The 19,564-nt window shown below is 52.1% G+C and overlaps 2 protein-coding genes across 3 annotated transcripts; one reads left to right on the top strand and one right to left on the bottom strand.

Annotated features, from left to right (window-relative positions):
* The first annotated feature begins 3,640 nt into the window (after positions 1-3,640).
* On the top strand, positions 3,641-9,145 carry SYNC (syncoilin, intermediate filament protein). The gene is made up of 4 exons (XM_059830650.1): positions 3,641-3,684; positions 5,156-6,431; positions 7,705-7,829; positions 9,082-9,145. Exons 1-4 carry the CDS (start codon positions 3,641-3,643, stop codon positions 9,143-9,145), a joined length of 1,509 nt encoding a protein of 502 aa, XP_059686633.1.
* A 945-nt stretch (positions 9,146-10,090) lies between these two features.
* RBBP4 (RB binding protein 4, chromatin remodeling factor) lies at positions 10,091-18,957 on the bottom strand. Of its 2 annotated transcripts, none has more exons than XM_059830701.1 (12): positions 18,929-18,957; positions 17,709-17,856; positions 16,905-17,050; positions 15,410-15,583; positions 14,528-14,643; positions 14,211-14,371; positions 13,960-14,086; positions 13,768-13,845; positions 12,536-12,612; positions 12,336-12,393; positions 12,119-12,229; positions 10,091-11,227 (listed from the first exon to the last, which is right to left on the bottom strand). In XM_059830701.1, exons 1-12 carry the CDS (start codon positions 18,942-18,944, stop codon positions 11,162-11,164), a joined length of 1,278 nt encoding a protein of 425 aa, XP_059686684.1. In that variant the 5' UTR covers positions 18,945-18,957; the 3' UTR covers positions 10,091-11,161. The 2 variants fall into 2 exon arrangements, with proteins under 2 accessions (XP_059686684.1, XP_059686685.1); XM_059830702.1 differs by having other exon boundaries at positions 17,709-17,853; positions 18,929-18,944.
* Between the last annotated feature and the right edge of the window lie 607 nt (positions 18,958-19,564).

The following is a 19,564-nucleotide window of genomic DNA, read 5'->3' as shown; positions in this document are numbered from 1 at the left end:
AGACACATGCACACACACACGGACACATGGACGCACGCACACACCGTGTGGGAGCTGCCGTGGGAGCTGCCGGGACAGGCGGCCTTGACACAAATGTTGGAAACCCGGTATCTGCGAGTGTTTAACGCTCGGTATCTGGGCTGAGCAGAGATAAAGCCGAAGCAGCGTGATGCGGGAGCGGGCGTGCTGGCGGGGGCTCTGGTGCTCGATCACTGCAGCCGGACCCCCCAACCCGTCCCCGCTCCGCTCCCCTGGCTGGGCCGGCGTCTCCCTCGGGAGCAGCTATGGCAGGAATGGCGCTTTCCTTGTCCCTCCTCGCTGTGGGGCAGAGCCAGACCCAGCACCCAGATAAGCTGGAGCCGCCGGCGCCTGTGGCCTGGGGCGCAGGGTCTGGCCCTGCTCCCGGGGAGCTCCCAAGGTCCCTGCGGGGCAGACGGCGCCTTCGGGCTCCCCCTTTCATCTCTGCCCCAGCTGGGCTCATGCTCACGCTGCACTCCTCCTCCTCCTCCTCCAGCCCCGTTGGGTGACCTCGCCTCCCTCTCGCAGGATCTGCCCCGAGCCTCTCTTCCCTGGCCGCTGCACTGGGAGTTTTGAGGCGGGTCTGGCATCTCCATGGCGGGTGCGTGATGAGTCCCCAGGTGCCAGCTCCTGGGACTCTGCCGCAGTGCTCACCCTGTGCCGGCTCCCACAGTGGCATCCCCACAGCACCCCTGCATCACTGCTGGCGGTGGGACCCAAGGGGGAGGGCACCCCCAGCTCTCAGCTGGGGAAACTGAGGCAGGAGGCGAAGCAAGCCAAGCTGTTCTCAAGTAACCAATGGCATCCAAACCCCCAGACTCAGGCGAATGCCCCCGGGTGCCATCGCCACGCAGGCACGGCCGCTTCGGCTTCATCTGGGGACCTCCCCACCCGCCCGGGGCGAAGGGGCCACCTTGCGAGGGCAGGGCAGGAGCAGGCACGCGGTGCCACCGCCCTCCAAGCCAGGATCCGTCCCTGGAAGCGGTCCCGGCTCCAGCGATGAATCACACTTTCCCCCTGAGATCAGATTGCAGCTCCTGCGCATGGACGGGCCGTATCCGGCACTGCTCGCCCTGCTGCAGCCGGACCCCCCGCGCCCTCGGCAAACAGAGCCGCGGTGAGCCGCGCGCGGAGGGCACCGGGCTGGCAGCATCGCCCAGGTTTGCCACTGCTAAATCCCGTCGTCGCTGGGGTTTGGGCAGGCTGGGCACCCCACGGTGACACCGGTGCTGCTGGAGCCTCTGGCCGGGCAAGCCTCCCCAGTACATCAAGCCTATCCCTAAAAATTGTGAGGGGACAGCATGGGGACAGAGCCATCACACTGCTGTGGCGGTGCCAGGGTGGCAGTGCCGGGGTGGTGAGGCCGTGGTGCCAGCTCCGTCCCTGCCCTCGGGGCAGATCTGCCGTGCATGCGTGATGGGAAGGAAAAATCCACCAGGAAGAGGGACGGCAGCACCAGCACCAGGTCACCAGAGGGGAGGAAAAGTGACCCACAGCTGCTCTTGGTTCCCCACGACCCCCTTCAGCCGCTCACCGGGTCGGTGCCGGGGACGCCGCGGCGGCGGGGCAGGGCAGCAACCGGAGCTGCCGCCATTTATTCTAATATCTGGAACATTTTGTCTCTCAAATACTCTCCGGCCTTTTGCTTTCCCCTCCGGCAGCGCCGCCGATAACTCCCCGCCAGCTCTGTTTACCGAAGCAAAGTCCACGCCGGTTCGCACACGACGGCGTCTCTCCGTGCTGGCCGAACCTAGCGCGTGCCTGCGGCCGGCCGGGCTCTGCCGAGCGCGTCGGGGTCCGGCCGCTGACACTCGAGCCGGCCGTTGCCTGGTTATATCCACAAAACAGCCCCGCGCCGGGGCCGGGGCCCGGGTATCCTCTTACGGAGAAGAGCACAGCTGAGCCTTTTCAATCCCCACCCTGCCCTTGGCAGCTCATCAGATAAACCCCAGCCAGGGCTCGGCAGCGCCGCTGCCATCGTCCCCTCCATCCCCTACAAGGGTTTGTTGGACCCAGCCCGCACGACCCGCAGGTTTCTCCCCTTGGCAGTTTCAGCTTTAGATATATATTTATACACGCAACTTGTGCGAATTAACAGCATTCCTCTCCTACTGAGTCAAAAGTCTCGGCACAAATAGAGGCGCTTCATGGAAAAAAAGAGAGAAAAAGAAGGTGGGTCATGCTGAAAAAAGCAACAGGATCACAAAAAAAAAAAAAAGAAAAAAAACCCACCCAAATCTCCCTTTTCCTTTTAAAGCTCTGTTCCCAGGAGGTGGGCAAACGCAGTTATTTTAAACCTGATTTCGGCAGCCCGGCGGCGAGCAAGGCATGGGCAAGGTGTCGGTGACGGTGTCGGTGACGCGGGGATGGGGTGGCACTGGGCGATGTTGCAAGCTGTGGTGTGCGTTGCTGGGCGATTTTGGGGCACGTAAGCTGGCGACTTCCTGAGCGGCGAGTGCCGACTTCCTGAGCCGCGGCGGCAGCGGGCAGGATCGGGCCCTGGCAGAGGTAGGCTCGGTTGGCTCTAAGACCGCGGGCGGTGGCCGGGCCGAGTGCTCACCGGCCATGCCGTGCCCCTGGGCTGTTGCACCCATGCCAACGAGGCAATATATTTAAAATATATATTTTATATAAATATATGCTAATAATATAACCACCAAAGGGACGGTTTAGGGTGCCGCGGGGTGGGGAGGATGGGGATGGGCACTGTGGGAAGGCAGAGCTGTGGGGACGGTGGGTGAGCGGAGGTGGAAAACCACGTCTGTGGGCAGCGAGGGCAGCGGTGAAGGCAGCAGCGAGGGCAGCGTCACTGCCGGGCGCCTGGGAGCGCGGCCACGGCCACCACGGGGCTTTGCAGCGCGAAACGCCGATGTCTCCGTCCCCGAAACGGCGGGGAGAGGGGAGGCAGGGACGGGATTATGGGTGGAAGGGGAAGCGGAGGCTGTGCCCTGCAGTTACTGGGGTGTTTGCAGGGCCAACCTGGGGCATCTAAAGACCCCTGAGATATTGGTATTTACTGCATTAATATGCTTTAATAAATACCACGGGGAGTGCATCACGGCACTGCCAGCGCCCCACCGAGCCCCCCGCTCCATGCACAGGATGAGGCCGCAGCATTTGGCGGCCATGTGCTGCGTCCTCCGGCGTTTCCCCTTCCAGCAGCCCGTTTTGGAGGCGAACCCCGCGCAGCCCCGGGGGACACCGCCCGGGCACCCCACTGTCCCCATCCCGGCCCCCCACGCCCTGCCCGGGACCCCAGCAGGATGGGGCCCCGTGGCTCCTGGGATGGAGCCCCCAACGCCACGGGAAGGGTTTGAGGCTGCACAAAGCAAACCTCCGCCTTAAATCACGGGTGGGAAGAGCCGGAGCGGGATGGGGGGCTGCGGGGGATGCTCCCCAGGGATGCGGGTTGGCTGCAGCCAGCCCCTGCAGCTGCCTCTGCTAGGGATGCAGGCGGCTTGGCCTTCCCCGCCCTCCTCCTCCTCCTCCTCCTCCCCGGGGCGGAGGAAGGCAGCCGCCCGCAGCTGGCACTGCAGGCGGTGGCCAGGCGAAGCGGCTGCTCCAGGGAGTCTGATTTCCAGCCCTGTTTATTAATAACCCCCCTCCGCCCCATGCTGAGCCCATGTGCAGCGCAGAGCCGGAGGCGCTGGGCTCCGGGGGAGGAAGGTAAGAGCCCACCCGGGGGGAGCGGAGAAGGAGCTGGTGTCCGCCGGGCGGGGGGGGTCCCATGGGTGCGAGAGCCTTGGGGAGGTGGGGAGTGTGGGGCGGGCGAGGGGGATGCCAAAGCCTGGGGTGCAGGGATGGCGTGGGGGGGATCTGAGGTTCAGCACCCGGGGAGCATCCCTGGACCCTCAGGAGTAACCGGGGGGGGGAGCGGCCCCTCCGGGGTACCCAGGAATACTGGGGGGGCCCTGGGACGAGGGGTGGTGGGTGGGAGTGAGCCCCCGCACCCCGCTGTGAGGGCGGGACGGCTGTCCTCCCCTCCCGCGCTGGCGACGCAAAGCAGAGCCGAGAACTTTGAAAAATAAGCGCTGGCACGGGAGGAGGGCAAGGAAAAATGAAGCGGAGCCCTTTCCCCACCTTTCCAGGCGCTGCCCCCTCGCCAGCGGACGGGCCGTTGGGTCCGAGGCTGCGATGTGTCATCGCTGCCGAAAACTGCCTTATTAGGAGAGAAAGTATCGGTGAAAATCAGTTCTTTCCTTAAAGCCGTTGCCGCGAGCCGAGGGCTGCGGGCGAGTGCCAGCCTGCGCTCATTCCTTGGGGGATGACTAGACATGAGCTCAGCGGCGTGGCCGGGAGGTGAGAGCATCCTCCTGCCGAACCCACCGGCCCCGGCTCCTGGAAGCGGCAGGAAAAGCCCTGGCTCATCCCCGAGGGTTGTCTTCTCCATCCTACCCCAAATAGCACCCGGCCGAATGTGAGACGCGAGTATTTGGTGGTGGCAGCTGCAGGTACCGGGGCTGGGGATAATGACGGGATCGGATGACTCTGCAAAGCAGAGCTCTCCCGGCTCCTGCTGCAGAAGCTGCCGCTCGCTCGGGCGCTGTGCGTGCGGTGCTTTACTCCAGCTCAGCCATCCCAGAGCCCGCCTGTGCTTTAGCAGCACGTTCCCTTGCTGTGAGGTTACGCCACATTGCTAAAATCCCAGCAAGTTTTACTGGCAGTGCCCACGCAGGCGGTGCGCGGTGTGTGCGACACCCCAGGTGCCAGATTTTGGCACGGGCACAGCAGCTACACTCTCGTCTCACCAGTCACACTGGTGCTGCTGGGGGAGATCGGCCACGACATGGTGGGCAGTTCCCGCTGGCACTGGAGTAGCTCTCGGTTTCGGGGTCCGGGTTTGCGTCTCTGCCTTTTCCTCTGCCGCAGTCAGTCACTTTTGGAGGGTTTTCTTCCCTTGTTTTGGCCCATGCCAAAGCCGACAGTTTGGGTCGAAGCTGTCATCAGAGCGTGCAAGGGCAGCCCTGCCCGCTTTGCACAGCCCCTGGGTGACATGGGGACAGTCACGGCAGCGGGACCGTGGCAAGAGCACCCCCAGCTCAGCCTGCTGTGGGGCACCCACGTCTCGCAGGGCGGAGAGGAAGGGCTGGGACCTGTTACACTCATAGCTCTGGTTCACCTCTCCTCTCCTTTCCAGGGACCTGATGGCAGAGCCCGCGCCCCCTCCAGAGCTGCAGCTGGATGAAGCTGGAGCATCCGCAGCCCCGCAGGGAGCGGCTGCAGGCGCTGCTCCGCACCCGGACCTTTTGCACAGCCCCTTAGACCCAACGGTGGGTGTGGAGGTGACAGCCCTGCACGGGGGGAGCCCAGACGCTTGCCAGGAGCTGCAGGCAGGTGGTGGGGACACTTCCTTGGAGCTAACCATGCCAAGGACCCAGCTGGATGAGGATGTGGCCGGGGCCGAGATCCCGCTGGACGTGGACGTGGCAGGAATCCCGCTGGATGTGGATGTAGAGGGAGCAGGGATCCCACTGGCTGTGGATGGGGCAGTGATCCCACTGGACGAGGCTGCAGGTGTGATGGGGATCCCGCTGGACGAGGATGCAGATGGAGTAGGGATGCCACTGTACATGGACACGGATGGGGCAGGGATCCCAGCTGACGCAGACGGGGCAGGGATCCCGCTGGATATGGATGCAGAGGGGGCAGGCAGCCCCCTGGACGTGGATGGCGCGGAGCATCAGTGCCTCACCCTCGAGGAGCTGGGGAACTACTTCCAAGAGTGCATCGAAGCCGTCGAGCAGCTGGAGAAAGAGAGAGACAGCCTGATTGCGGAGCTCGCCCAGCTCCGGGAGCCGGCGCTGCAGGAGATCCGCCATGCCCACGAGGAGATCCAGGCAGCCTGTCGGCTGCTGGCCAAGGTGGAGCTGGAGAGGGACAACCTGAAGGATGAGATCCGGCACATCAAGCAGAAGCTGTTCAAAGTGACGAAGGAGTGCGTGGCTTGCCAGTACCAGCTGGAGAGCCGGCGGCACGACCTCTCCCAGCACGCTGCTTACCAGGGCGAGCTGGAGACCCAGGCTGGGCAGCTCTCCGGCGAACTGTCCCGGCTGAAGGAGACCTGCGAGAAGGAGAAGGAGGTTTTGAGGCAACGGCTGGAGACGCCGCCGTGTCGGCAGGATAACCTGTACCTGCAGGAGAGCCGCCGGCTCTCCATGGAGTTCGAGAGCTTCGTGGCGGAGAGCCGGCGGGGTCTGGAGGAGCACTACGAACCCCAACTGCTGCGGCTGCTGGAGAGACGCGAGGCAGGGGTGAAGGCGCTGCAGGAGATGCAGGGGGAGATCCAGGGGATGAAGGAAGCCCTGCGGCCCTTGCAGGGGGAGGTCAGCCGGCTGCGGCTGCAGAACCGGAGCCTGGAGGAGCAGATCGTCCTCGTCAAGCAGAAGCGGGATGAGGAGGTCGGGCAGTACCGGGTACGCGCCCCGGCTGGGCACCCCTCGCACCCTCTTTTCTAGAGAGTGGGAGTCGTTCTTGGCAGCCGGTGAAATGTGGATGCTGAAGGTCTTGCTTGTAGGGCCAAGGGGAGGAGCGGGGTGGATGAGGAGGGTAAGGAGGTGGAATTATCTCCTGCTTGGAGTCAAAAGCATCCCCTGCCCTGGCACGGGCCAGGCGATGCAGCAGCCCCCAGGGCGTAGGGCAAACCCAAGGTTACGGGGAGGCATTGGGGCTTCACCCCACAAGCGGCCAAAAAAAAGGTTTCTCGGGATTATATTGTCACTTGGTTTTGACCTGCCCTTCGAAAATGGCCCCGGCGAGCAGGGACGAGGCAGAGGGGACGGGGGTTTCCTTCCCAGAGGGGGCCGGTGGCAGAGCTGAGCGATGCTGCTGAGCACGGGCACCACACGTTTCCCGCAGCTTGTACTAGCACGGGGGCTGAGCTAAAGCACTTGGAAAGGTCAGTTTTAAATAAAGGTGACTTTTCTTTAAAAAGCCAGCCCTGCTGGGGCAGGTCCTGCCTTTCCCACTGCCAGGAAGGGTCCCACCTCCTCTGCCCGCAGCCCGCGGGCCAGGCTGCCTCCGGAGAGGGTTATTTCTGGCTGTGCCAGCCATCGTCCCCCCCCCGGCACCTTGTCCTGAGGGACAATGCAATTCAATATCTACAAGAGCACATTTGGCAAAGAGGCTCCACAATTAATCTCCCCTGTTTCAACACTCCCTGTCCTCGGCTCGTAATCACTGCCTCCTCCCAGCCCGGCTCTGAGCAGCTTCTGGAAGCTGGCGTCCCCCCTCCATCGCTTCTCCTCCCTGCGGAGCTGGGCACCAGGTCACCAGCACCCACGACACCGCTCGTTTTGGACCTCAGGGCCCGCTCTCCCTTGGAGGACAGGACTTTGGGGCATCCCTGATGTGCCCCCACATTTTCTTTTTCCCAAATTCCTTGTTTATCTTCTCCTGACTCATAGGTTTATACAGTTCTGACAGCTTCTCAAAACACACACAAAGTAGTCTAGGGGACAAAACCAAGCAGCCAAGAGAAGCCTAAGGACCCAACGCATCACATCCCAGCCCAAGCTCCCACCTCCGTAATAAACCAAAGCTTTTTTGCAGAGCTTATTTTTAAGCCATGAGCCTGGCTGCGCTTTGTCCAGACCAGCACCATCGACAGGCAGATCCCGCCATGAGAGCGTGGGCACTGAGACAGCCTTCCTCCCCCAGCTAATCCACTCTTGTCTTCTTACTCCCCAGGAACAGGTTGAGGAGCTGGAAGACAGGCTGAAGGAGCTGAAGAACGGGGTCCAGCTCCAGCAACGTAAGAATCAGGAACTGGAGGAGCTGAGGACCAGCCTCCACCGAGAGCTCTCCATCTACAAGTCCGTTTGTGTCTCGTCCCTGCGGTGCGGAGGGGCTGGGTAGGGGCTGGGAGGAGGAGGATGGTGGGGAAGAGAGGCTGGTGGTCACACAGCTGTTGGAATCCGTGGGCTTTTGCTCCTGGTCCCTGGGCATGTGGCCAGTGTGTGAGCAAGGGGTCTGGTGGGGCAGCACAGCAGGAACTCCAGACCTTTTGCCATCCAGCAAACAGGGATTTGGTGGAAATTCGTGTACGCGAGGAGTGGAGGTTGCTTTTCAAGAAGCAGGCATGGCAACTTAAACCAAAGCACCGGTTTGCTTAGGAATATGTGGAAAGGAGCTCAGGGTTAGGTTTGGGAAACACCATTGTGAACGCTCTTCAATGAGAGAGTATCTTCTGCTTATCACTCTCTACTGCTGGTTTCGCTCAGGTCTTCTTTATCACACAGGATTTTTTAAAGCTGCAGAAAATGTCCGTACGTTTGTGGACTATTTTACTCACCAAACTTTGTGTCATTCTGTGTTACTCCAATCTCAGCCGTACACACTCTTAACCATTTTCTGTAGCTTCACTGTTACTTTAATATTCTTTTTTCCCCCTTCTCCACTCAAACCTCCTCATGGAAGCACACCATGGGATGATATTCCCTACCACAAATAGGTATAGTTTTTCTTTTATCCAGGTAAGAATTTAGCATGGCAAGCACAGGGGAAAGAAATCTCTGTTTCAGCCTGTCATATCACCAGCCATTCCACGATGTATTAACCAGAGTAACTGCATTTACAATCCAGACCAGATCCCAACGACCCCATGTCTTTGCTGCTGGGGGTCCTTCTAAATCACAGACCAATATTTAAGCCTGGGTGCAGCAGCGTAGTCACTTAACTCCTGGCAATCTACAAATTGCCGTCTCTGGACACGGTAACATGCAAGGCTTCTCCTGTATCAGGACACCTCATTAAGTTTCACATTTGCACCGGGGACCTCAGAGTTAAGTACAGCTGCGAGCCGCTGTCTCCTGTAGCTCACACCAAAAATCACATTCCCTTCTGTTACAGCTAGTTTGTTTGCCAAGGGCTCTGGAAGGGCTGGGCTGGGTCCGCACACCCACAAGACCATGTACTGAGCCGGTTTAAGTTGTTTCCTAATGACTTTTCTTCCATGCTGTGAAAAGAATGTTCTTCACAAATATCATCTGTCCCCCTTCCCCATTCTCCAGCCAGCATACTTTATGTAAATATTTGGTAGCCTAAATTTACTTTCTATGCATACAGGGGCTGCTTAGAAATCTACGGCCACCTTTGCAAATCGGAAGAAAAAGCAGACCAGGACTGTTAGGAACGACGGACTTTTCCTCTTTGTAGCAGAAGTAAAGGACAGAGGCATCTGCAGGGGACGTCTCCTCTTGCTGCTTATCCTACCTGATGCGCAGCGCCTGCCTGAAGCCAGGAAGACCAGAGAATCACTTGCTTGTGTGTATTTCTCAAGGAGCTGCTGTCGATGGTGTAGTAAAACTGCTTTTCCACAGAGGAGCAGAGAAAATAATACTTGCACTGAACAATGGACATATATGAAGAATAACAGATGTATGTTTTTGCTGTGTTTGGAAAAATGTATCTTGTCTTGTTCCATAGGTGGATTGTGTAAGCCTGCACAGAAAGTATAGTTCTGGAAACCAGGGTTAGGGGCTTTGATTTTTAAAGTTTACATGCAAGAGAAGCTTTATCCTTTTAACAGGATTTTCTTTTGTATTTCAAGGGTCTCTGCTGTATTGTGACATGCTCCACCGTGGGCCACAGAAACTAGTTTGTGGATAATAGGTTTCCACTTTATATAAAGTCTCACACTGAAAATAAAAGGTCGGAGTTTAAGGATCCTTTTAATTCTCAAAGCTGCGTCTCAAAGAGAAAATAACAAGCTTGTGTGTCAAACCAAGGTACTTGTAAGGTATCCGACTAGTCACGCTGCAGACTAACAAAAGAAAATAGTTCTGAAATCCAGACAGCAGCATGCTTCAAGGTGGAAGGCACACTTCAGTGCATTCCTGGCTGCTCGGGGATATTAACTACTCATTTACTCATTTCACAAAGAAAGCGGCAGAAACAAGAGGGGGAGAAGCACCCACGTGTTACAGACTAAGGAGTATCTATAGCAGCACCTAGTCTCATAGGACACAAATGGGTAGAGACTATGCCCTTGCTTCCTCCGCTTTCTGAAGAGTTACGCTTTAACCTCGAGAAAGTAGTTAATGCAGAAGGAAAACAGCAACACAAAAATCAGAGCTACACAGCACTTACGTAGAAAAAATTTATTCCATCTGAAGCACTTACACGCAATTAGTCATGAGGAGCATGGAGAGTACCAGGCTGCTGGTGGAACAGGACACCCTAGTGGAAGATGGGCAGGAACTAGTGGTCAAGGACTAACTCCTAAAAAAAGTAGTTCATCCACATTTAATTTGCTTTACCAGCTACCAATGCTGTTTTAGGTTACCGGGCATGCCATCTGTGGTACATCAGTTGGTAAAAACATACACCTTTACAACTTGGTGGCCCCAAGTTTTAAAAACCATTTCACAGAAAGGAAAGAAATATATGTGAAAACACAGCTCAAGAAACACACAATAGAGCAAAATACATGGAAGGTGAACAATGCTCTGCAGGAATAGCTAACGAATCCAAACCGCTGTCGCCTGGCAGACGGGAGAAAAGGGAAAGGAAGGAAGGAAGGAATGAAAAACCCAGAATTACCAGTAGAGACAAAAAATATAGAGAGAAATTTAATTTCGGTTCGAGTCAGAATCTGCAAGTCTGTTTTGCATCTGCAGAGGCAGAAAAATCCACAAGGTACAGATTAACTAAAGGAATCCCAAGACTTCTGAGTTGTACTGAAGAGGACAAGACCTTCCACACTCCATTTCTGAACCGCCAGTGGATTAACACTTGCATCATCCCCATTGGCTCAAGCATACTCTGGCAGCTCTACCGATTTAACTTTTGTTTAAATTAGGCAAAAGCCCGCAGCTGTAGCAAGCTAAAAACAGAAGAAGAAAAACCAACAAACCCAAGTTTGCTCTGTGTGATGAAGGCAGCTAAAATGGGACAGCCAGCCCTGTATGCAAGAGGTTGCTGTAGGAAATCTGACCAAGGAGCTACAGCACGGTACCAGCTGAGTTGGGCTAAGCCCTTCTCTTAGGGAGTAACTCACTGTCTGGGTTAAAAAGCCTGTTGATGGTATCTACAAAAGGATGGCTGAACACAAAGTCTACGTGTGTCTCAAAACCAGTGTTAAGTCAATATCAGGGTTGAGAGGGAAGAGAAGGAAAAAGGACTAAAATCAGGAAAAGGTTGTCATCTAGGATCCTTGACCTTCTGGATCCACACTTCCTTCCGGGTCTTCATCATTATAGATGTTCTCCGCCTGCAAGACAGAGATGGGGGAACTGAAGAAGCATTTTGCCACCACACTGAACAGGATTCCATCTGCTAGAACACTTCAAAACATTGTGGCAGTTTTCATCTGCAGATACGTATCACCCATCCCTGATCCCGCGGGCCCATTTAACATTAAAGAAGCAACGCAAACGACCTTTTTCATAATGGCCATGTCTCCAAAACATTTCATAAGTACGCTGTAAGCTACTGTAGCTTAGGGAAATCTGCCTTCTTAAAGTAGAGACCACTGCAAGACTTACTTCAGTTAACAGACTATTGCATATACATTTAGTAGATCCTCTACTTAGCAGCAGTACCTTCTGAAAGAACTATATGGAGGGCTGCTAAGAACAAAGTCCCTGTGAACCAATTTATAGATTAAAAAAAAAAAAAGTTAGGAGTATGGTCTTGTCAAAGGTTATTCAAACAATACAAGATTGTTTTCCAAAACCTTCAACAGCTGGTAATTTAGGGTCAGCAAACTTTTCCTATTCACCACCACCCCTCTCCATCTTCAGGAAGACACTTATATCATCTGCAAAGATTTCATTCTTTAAGACAATAACTTAACAGAAACCTCAATTTCATCTTTGGTTCTCACACACACTGTTTTCATTAACACAGAAGGGAAAAATTTGCTTTTACACCAGTACTTTCTTTTTTTTTCCCATCATGAGAAACACAAACCAGCTTCTGAGTATTTGTAAATCATTGTTTCGACCAAACCTAAAGTGGATTTCGCTATCCCTTTGAGATTTAGGCAGTGCTACAAAGCAAGTCATGCTGAGAGCTGTAAATAAAACCAGGAATGCTGAAACCCAGGCAGTTCAACACCATTTCTCAGCTGCCACTTCCTGCACCTTCCCAAACAACTTACCATTTGCCAGACTTGCATGATATTATCTTCTGATACAGAACAAATTACCCAGGGTTCATTGGGATTCCAGGAGAAATCGGATATCTTTGCAGTATGACCACCGTGAATAAACTAGTATTGGGGAAAAAGAAAGAAAGAAAAAAAAGAGGGGAATGTTTTCAAATTTACGTCACAGAGATGAGTAATAGGTCAAAACAATCAGATTCAAAAGCCTTACCAACAGCTCTGGGGGACCATCCTCAGCATCTTCAGGGGATTGCTCTTCTCCAATTTTACTGTAAAAAAAAAAAAGGGGTGGGGGCAAGCAAAAAGGAAAAGGTGGGGGGTTTGGTTGGGTTTGGTTTTTTTTTTTTCTGAAGTGTGATACAATTCATCAATAATACTTCATGAGGACAACATGACTAATTTGGGCTTTACCTCAAGTCCCAAACATTTAGCCTGCGGTCAGTGCCACTGGAGGCCAATATAGTTTCATTATGGGGAGACCACTGAACCTACAGACAAGAATGAATTTAGAAAGGAAGTTAGTTTTAAGAAGCTGTAACATGACAGACATTCACACACAACAAACACCACTGTATTTTGTATCATGAAAGCTCTATGAGAATTCAAATTGGTATTAACTTGAAATACTAATATTCCCAATAATAACATTCTAACACAGGAGATAGGTTTGTGAACATTCATACACTAACGTGGCATTTGAGCACCAAAAAGGGACCACATGCAACCTTTCCTCTAACAAAGACCACGTGTTATGAAGTGCAAAGAGCTCTTAAGGATATTAGCTGCTCCTTACCTTAATAAGGATTGCACAAATATAAACTATGGATTCCTTAAGTAGTAGGTACGGTTTACACAGGAAAAGAAATCACTGTAATTAAGCTCAACTGCCCAAAAGCTCACATTTACTACTTCTGCTGGAGATAAATCTCTCCAAAACATACCACTTAATAGGATCACAGGATTAGAAAGGAACACATAATTCTGCACACTAACCTCACATTTCAAGATTCCATGTGTAATTTTATTTAGAGGTAACTACAGTCTTGACTAGTAATCCTTCTACGAAAAAATCTCTACATATTTTTCTTCTGAGTAAGGCATGAGTTGGAGATGGAAATATTGTATCTGCTAAGCACATGCTACCAGTGATGCTAACATTCTATATTTACACCAGCAAAGTTAGCAATTGTTCGTTGTCACAGGATGTTCTGGTGATCCCCTTTAATGGGTACTGGCTAAAGCCTTCCTACAGGACCAAGCTGAGAAGATGAAAACGCTGCAACCATTTCATTGTGCCTCCCTGCTTCAATGTGCTGCCATGAATAATTTACATTTACTCTCTACTGCTAGCATTTCACCCTCCTGTTGTGGTTAAAGCTCGCGACCATCTCCTTGTTACGTTCTGCCCCTGGCTTTCTGGACACACTTATCTGTACTGGAGCTCTGCCCCACATGGAGCACTATACAGCTCCACAACAATAGGCCAGAAAATTACAAGCAGATGAGAGAAAAGAATATATGCATTTTTAAGTGCAAGTACATTTATTAAAAGCATAGAGTGGAAAGGAATGTTTTTCATTTCTTCCAGACAGCTAAGTAGAACTAAGCCTATGTGCATAAAAGACAAAGAAATTTTGTTATACCTGAAATATTTCATCTTTATGTGATTCAAATGAGTGCAACTTCAATTTTAGGTTCCTCAAGTCCCATAGGGCAACAGTCTAGGAAAAAAAAAACCAAACATAAAAACATTTTTGTTGAAGTAACGAATATATACATCCACATTTACGCATCAGAAACTAAACAAGTATGTTCCAAGTTCAAGGTAGATGTACCTTATCAGCTGATCCTGTAGCCAGGATAAACTCACTATAGGGATTGAAAGAGAGGCAGTTGACTTCAGCTGTGTGAGCATCCACTGAATGACTAGGTTTGGAGGTGTTGTTTGACCGAGTATCCCAGCTGTAAGGGGGAAACACGGAATTGAAACAAATGTTTATATCCCATTTTACTGAGGGACTAAGGAGCAGATGGGAAAGCAAGAGAGACAGAAGCACTCAGTTTCTGAAGACGTCACCCCACTTACATCATGAGCTTCTGATCATCAGCAACAGATCCAAAGAGAGATTCATGGAGCAGGTGCCAAGATACATCTTCCACTACTGCTGTATGTCCTGTGAAGATGGTCTTTGCATCCACCACTTTGCCTTCTTTTGGAACAGCACTAATATCCCACAAGCAAATGGTCTTTAAAAAAATAATTTTTTTTTTTTTTAAATTGCATCTTTAGACAGACATTCTCTTTACCTCCCCTACCTCCTCCCCCTCAAAACCAAACATTTTTGACCTTTGCCAAGGGACACAAAGTGCAGATTGCACCCCAGCTATATTTAAAGTACTCACATGATCGTCAGAAGCACTAAGCAAATGCCCGCTCAGGTTTGGGTTCCATGACAGCCCATAACCTTCCTTCTGGTGTCCACGAAGACGCAGATCAGGGTTACACTCTCCAGAAGGGTCTGTAAAGAGGCGGCGTAAGAACTCCAGTGCCTAGCATCATTTCCAGCACCCCCTGGAATACCTGGCATTAAGTTTTACTGTGCTTTACTAAACTTTGCTTTGACATTTTCAACAGGACCCCTCTCTACCCTTTTGAGTATTTTCCCCAACTGAAGAATCACCTCATTAAAACCAAATGCACTGAGATAGCACAGAGCTGTTTGTCTTCTTAGCTTAATAAAAGCAGACTGCAGATTTTTACAAGCTGCTATTTTTCTTTTTTGGGCTGGATGGCCTAGCAGTGGTCCATTCTAAGTTAGTGCTATACTACCTGTGGTATTTTTCTTTCTCTCGTCATCTCCAGCTGCACTTTGAAAGTGAGACAGGCAGAACTAGTTATTCTCTAAGATCCTGACGACTGCATTGGTAAATGATTGTTCATATCTTTACAGGATATCAGGACAACAGCTCAGCTACCCAGCAAATCACACAGTTTCCAAAAAGCCACCTTCCATCACCCTAAATACCAACACATACAGCAACATGACAAAACATGCAATAGAACAGCAAAAGCAAAAAAAGCATACCTTTCTATTGATACATATTGGATATATAAGTTTAAACTTCACACAAAATAACCTTTTACACTAAATACCTACTTTCCCCTTAAATCACAAACAATATGCAATCCAAAAAACTTTCTACCTTCTTTTTCACTACATCAACCTTTTCTTAAGGAAGGGCTGGCTGATCTCTGAAGCACAGACATAACAAAAAAGCAGACACCTGGTTTAGAAGGGTGTTTGGTGTAATCAAAGACAAGGACATCACTGGATGGAGTCTTCGTAGCGATGATACATGGGTTCTGTGGCATGTAACGTGCTCTGTTCACTTCTCCCTCGTGATTTATCTTGATTTCAATTTCAATTTTTCCACTAACTGACCCAAAGCCTCCAAACTCTGGAAATAAGAATTTAGTAGTTTTAAATAATAAGCCAGTTTCAGATCAAGACACAAAGATCCAGACTCAGTTACTGGTACTACCAAGCACTTATTTTGAAAGACAGTCACAAGCAACAACTGTAACTGAACGAATCCAGTTTTCAAATGGCATGTTGTTTTAAACATCTGTATTTGTAACATCAAAACGTCAGGACTTTGGCCAAGTTAAAGACCATTTCTTCATGAAAATTTTTTACTATTTCAAATTTGACAACACAAGCCCTAGATTTATCATATCTAAGACTCTTCTCTGTAATGAAGATGTGTTGTACATTTGAAACAGATGATCTCTAACTGCAGTTTCAAATATAACAAAAATCAGCATTGCAGAATAGACAAAGTTCCGGTAAAAACAAATTGCTGCACTGTGTTTAAGACATGGGGCTGTAATACAACTTGCTAAAGCTACCTTATCTTTATAATTAAAGTCACAGTAACTTAGTGGTTCACAAAATTGCACAGCACCGTTCTGGCAAAAAGAGGGGTTTTTTGTTTGTTTTGGTTTTAAATTGGAGTAGTATGTTTTTGAGAAATACTAAAATAGAATAGAAACAAAAGTATTTATTAGACAACATTGTGTTCATGAATAACTCTAAGAAGCCCAAAGATCAAAATACTAATTGCACAATCCAGGCTTCCGGCAAAAAGAAGAGCAAACATTGGATCATTAAGGACTTTCGCCAGGTAGAAAGATTGATTCAACCAAGTAAAAATGAGAAATGTCTAACTTGTAGCAATGCTGACAGCCAACTAAGGTTACAGAAAGCATCGAATTCAAGTCTGATATACCGAACAAAACACAATAATCTTTTTATCCAAGAAGGGCTGGCACAACTATCCGGCAGCAGAATTCAGACAAGAGAAGAACATTTGAAATGTTACACTCCTCTGAAATAAAATATTCTTTTACATGAGTGACTTTCTCACTGGAAGTTTATGTAATGCAAAAGTGGTAATAAAACCACCAGTAAGCAGTACTCCATGAAATTCAATGTCAATTCCTGATGAGAAATAGGGAGGGTGAGGTTTCCCACACACACACTTTTGCAATAAACCTGCCACCTTCTTTTTTCATCATTATATTATTAAGACATTACGTACATCCAGAAAACATAGTATTTGTCTATTAACTAAGGGTACCACTTAGAAATAAATTGATTACTTTAGAAGTAATATCTGAACTTTGCTGCCTGAACTTTAAGGAAAGACCAATATTCTATTGAGAAGGGAATGAAAAAATGGTTAAAATTCCCCCTGGTCCACATCTTTGGTCCCTTACCTCCTTTCTCACTATCATAGTGTGAAGCATCAAACTGCGCATCATCGTTAGGCAACTGCACACTAGCTATCACAAGATGATTTTGTTCATCTGAAGTATGTGTCCCCAGGACTAACCGGTGAATACTGAAATCTTTGCCTTCAGGTCTGCAAGGGAAGAGAGTCACATGAGAAACTAAAGAAGGGGTTTACACAAATACTGAGCTGATCGCAACATTTTTTGATGACCACTTCTAACAGTAATAACACTCTTTAAAGTTCTTGTTGCCCTCCTGCTCCAACACCAAGCTTGCTTCTGCCAGAGGAAATCTCCCATCACAACCCAAGATCTCAACCTAAAATTGTCGCAGCACAACACTGTGAAAGACCGCCATTCCCGCACCTTCCTTTGAGAGACCTTAGCAGCACCTCCCGAGCACAACTCTGAGGGACATCAACATTCACCACAAGCAGAACGTTGAAGCTTAAGACAAAATGGTGGTTATACAGAAATTATATCTAGTTCTATTTTTGAGTAGTTTTTTTGCTTATTAAAGGGGAGGGTGAAGGTGGAAGAAGAAAAACATGGAAATCAAGTGTGTGAAAATATCTTCTCAGTAACAGAAGACATTTCTCCCAAATTAGAAATGTCTGTACTGATTATCTCTCTAGTGTTCACAGTCCTCAGCTTGCTGTTGGCAAGACAAGGGTACCAAAAGCAATTAAGACAGAAGGAATCACATACTGTCTTACTTCAACAAAAAGTGATCCTAGATTTACTATTTATTCTGCTTTAGAAAAAAAAAAAGCAAAAGGATCGGTTTACCTTGTTACATCAGGAAGCCACTGAGCAGTCAAGCTGGGCCATTCCAGAGCATGGGTCATGACCAAATCATATAAGAAAGGGGTATTCTTTTTCCATATTTTATACTCTTCATTGATCACACGTTCTTCCACTGCATCATCAAAGGCTGCTAAAGTTTTTTTTTTAAAAAGACACATAGAGTTAGCCTTTATGAATGTATTTACAACATACACACGACGCAGTGAGTGGGCAATTGAACGAAGAGCCAACTACATCACACCCTGGTCTGCTGTTAGACTATTGGAGCAGTTGCTAGACGATTAAAAATCCTCTGTTGCACATGCTAATCCTTGCTTCTGGATGCAAGGCTCAGAATTAATATTAACTATGTCAAATTTCATCACCTCAACACAAGCAGCAGAATAGAATACTGAAGCTTGGGGCCACAGGATAGCGTGGAGGCAAAAACCGGAATGGTAAAGATGTTTAAACGCAGGAGGTCCAGCAACTGCTGTTAAATAGAGCGGTCTAGGCGCAGCCCTGAACTACCAGTTCCCAAAATCCAGTTTCCCAAGGCTCCTTCTGCCGCCCTGCTTCCCTCGCACACTTTCTCGCACCATCTGCTACTATCCTCCGCCGGAGAAAGCAAATGAGCGCCGGCAGAGCTTCGGGAGCACACCCACGGAACATGGCTGTGTGGCCGGTGACATCTCTTTGTCTGCACCAGGCAGGCAGCTGCCCACACCCCCCACGGGGCACGGCATTTCTGCGGCCCTCCCCACTCACGCCAGCCCCCCCGGCTGCCCGGTTCCCCTACTCGGGAAACACAAACTCCCTCCTTCGGGAGCGGGTACAAACGGATCAAAAGGTGAAGCGGGGGGCGGGCGGAGGGACCCGGACCCGGGCAGGGCCCCCCCCCCCCAACCCCGCCGCCCCGGGCGGGCGGCGGCGGCGCCGCCTCGGGCCACAGGCCTCCCCGGCGGGGCCCGGGGCCGAGGGGAGGCGGCGGCCGCGCGGCGCGGCGGGCCATGCCCGCGGGGACCGGCGGGCGGCGCGGCCCGGGGGAGGCCGGCGGGACCCGCCCCCGCGCGCCCCCTGGCGGAGCCGCCGCCGCCCCCCTCCCGCTCAGACCGGCGGCCGTTGCCGGGGGGGGTGGGGGGGGGTTACCCCGCGCCTCACGGAGCCCTGAGCGGAGGAGGCCGCGCCGCGGGGCCTGCGCCACGCCGCGCCGCGAGCCCTACCTTCCTTGTCCGCCATGGCGGGGCGGGGGGAGCGGGGCGGCGGCGGGGCGCGAGGCGGGGCGGGCTGGGCGAGGCGGAAGGACGGGCGGCCGGCTCCTCCGCTCCCTGCTCGGACCCCTCCGGCCGCGGCTCTATTGTTTCCTGCCCCCGCTGCGTGCAGCTCCGGCGCCGCGCACCCCTTCGCGCGCCAACGCCGGCCAATCGCCGCCCGCCGCCGGGCCGCGACCGCCAATGGGCGAGAGGCATGGGGCGGGGACACGGGGCAGGCGAGCGCGCTCGGCGGTCACGTGGGAGGGCGGCCGGGAAGAAGGCCGGGGGGGAGGAGGGTGCTGCTGAAGCTCCCCTGGGAGCCGCCATTTTCCGGAGGGGAAGGGGAGGGCGGCGCGCGCCCCTCGCTCACTCTTAAAGCGGCAGCGCCCCGTGGTGAGGGGCGGCTCTTGGGCGAGGCCCCGCTTGGGGAGCGGGAGGGCCCGTGGCTGCGGCCGCGGTTTCCTCCGGTCACCACAGCCGTGGGCGGACCGTGTCGCGACCGGACCGGCCTGGTGCGTGTGTGGGGCCGAGGCCCGGCCCTCAGGGCCCTCCCTCCTCACAGGCCTGCCCAGAAACCTTCGGAGCATCTTCCGCTCGCTCTTGGGT

The sequence above is a fragment of the Gavia stellata genome, chromosome 29 (assembly GCF_030936135.1).
Source record: "Gavia stellata isolate bGavSte3 chromosome 29, bGavSte3.hap2, whole genome shotgun sequence".
In the NCBI taxonomy this organism is placed as follows: domain Eukaryota; kingdom Metazoa; phylum Chordata; class Aves; order Gaviiformes; family Gaviidae; genus Gavia; species Gavia stellata.
The sequence above is the reverse complement of the archived record's forward strand: the minus strand, read 5'-3'. Positions and strand labels throughout refer to the sequence as shown.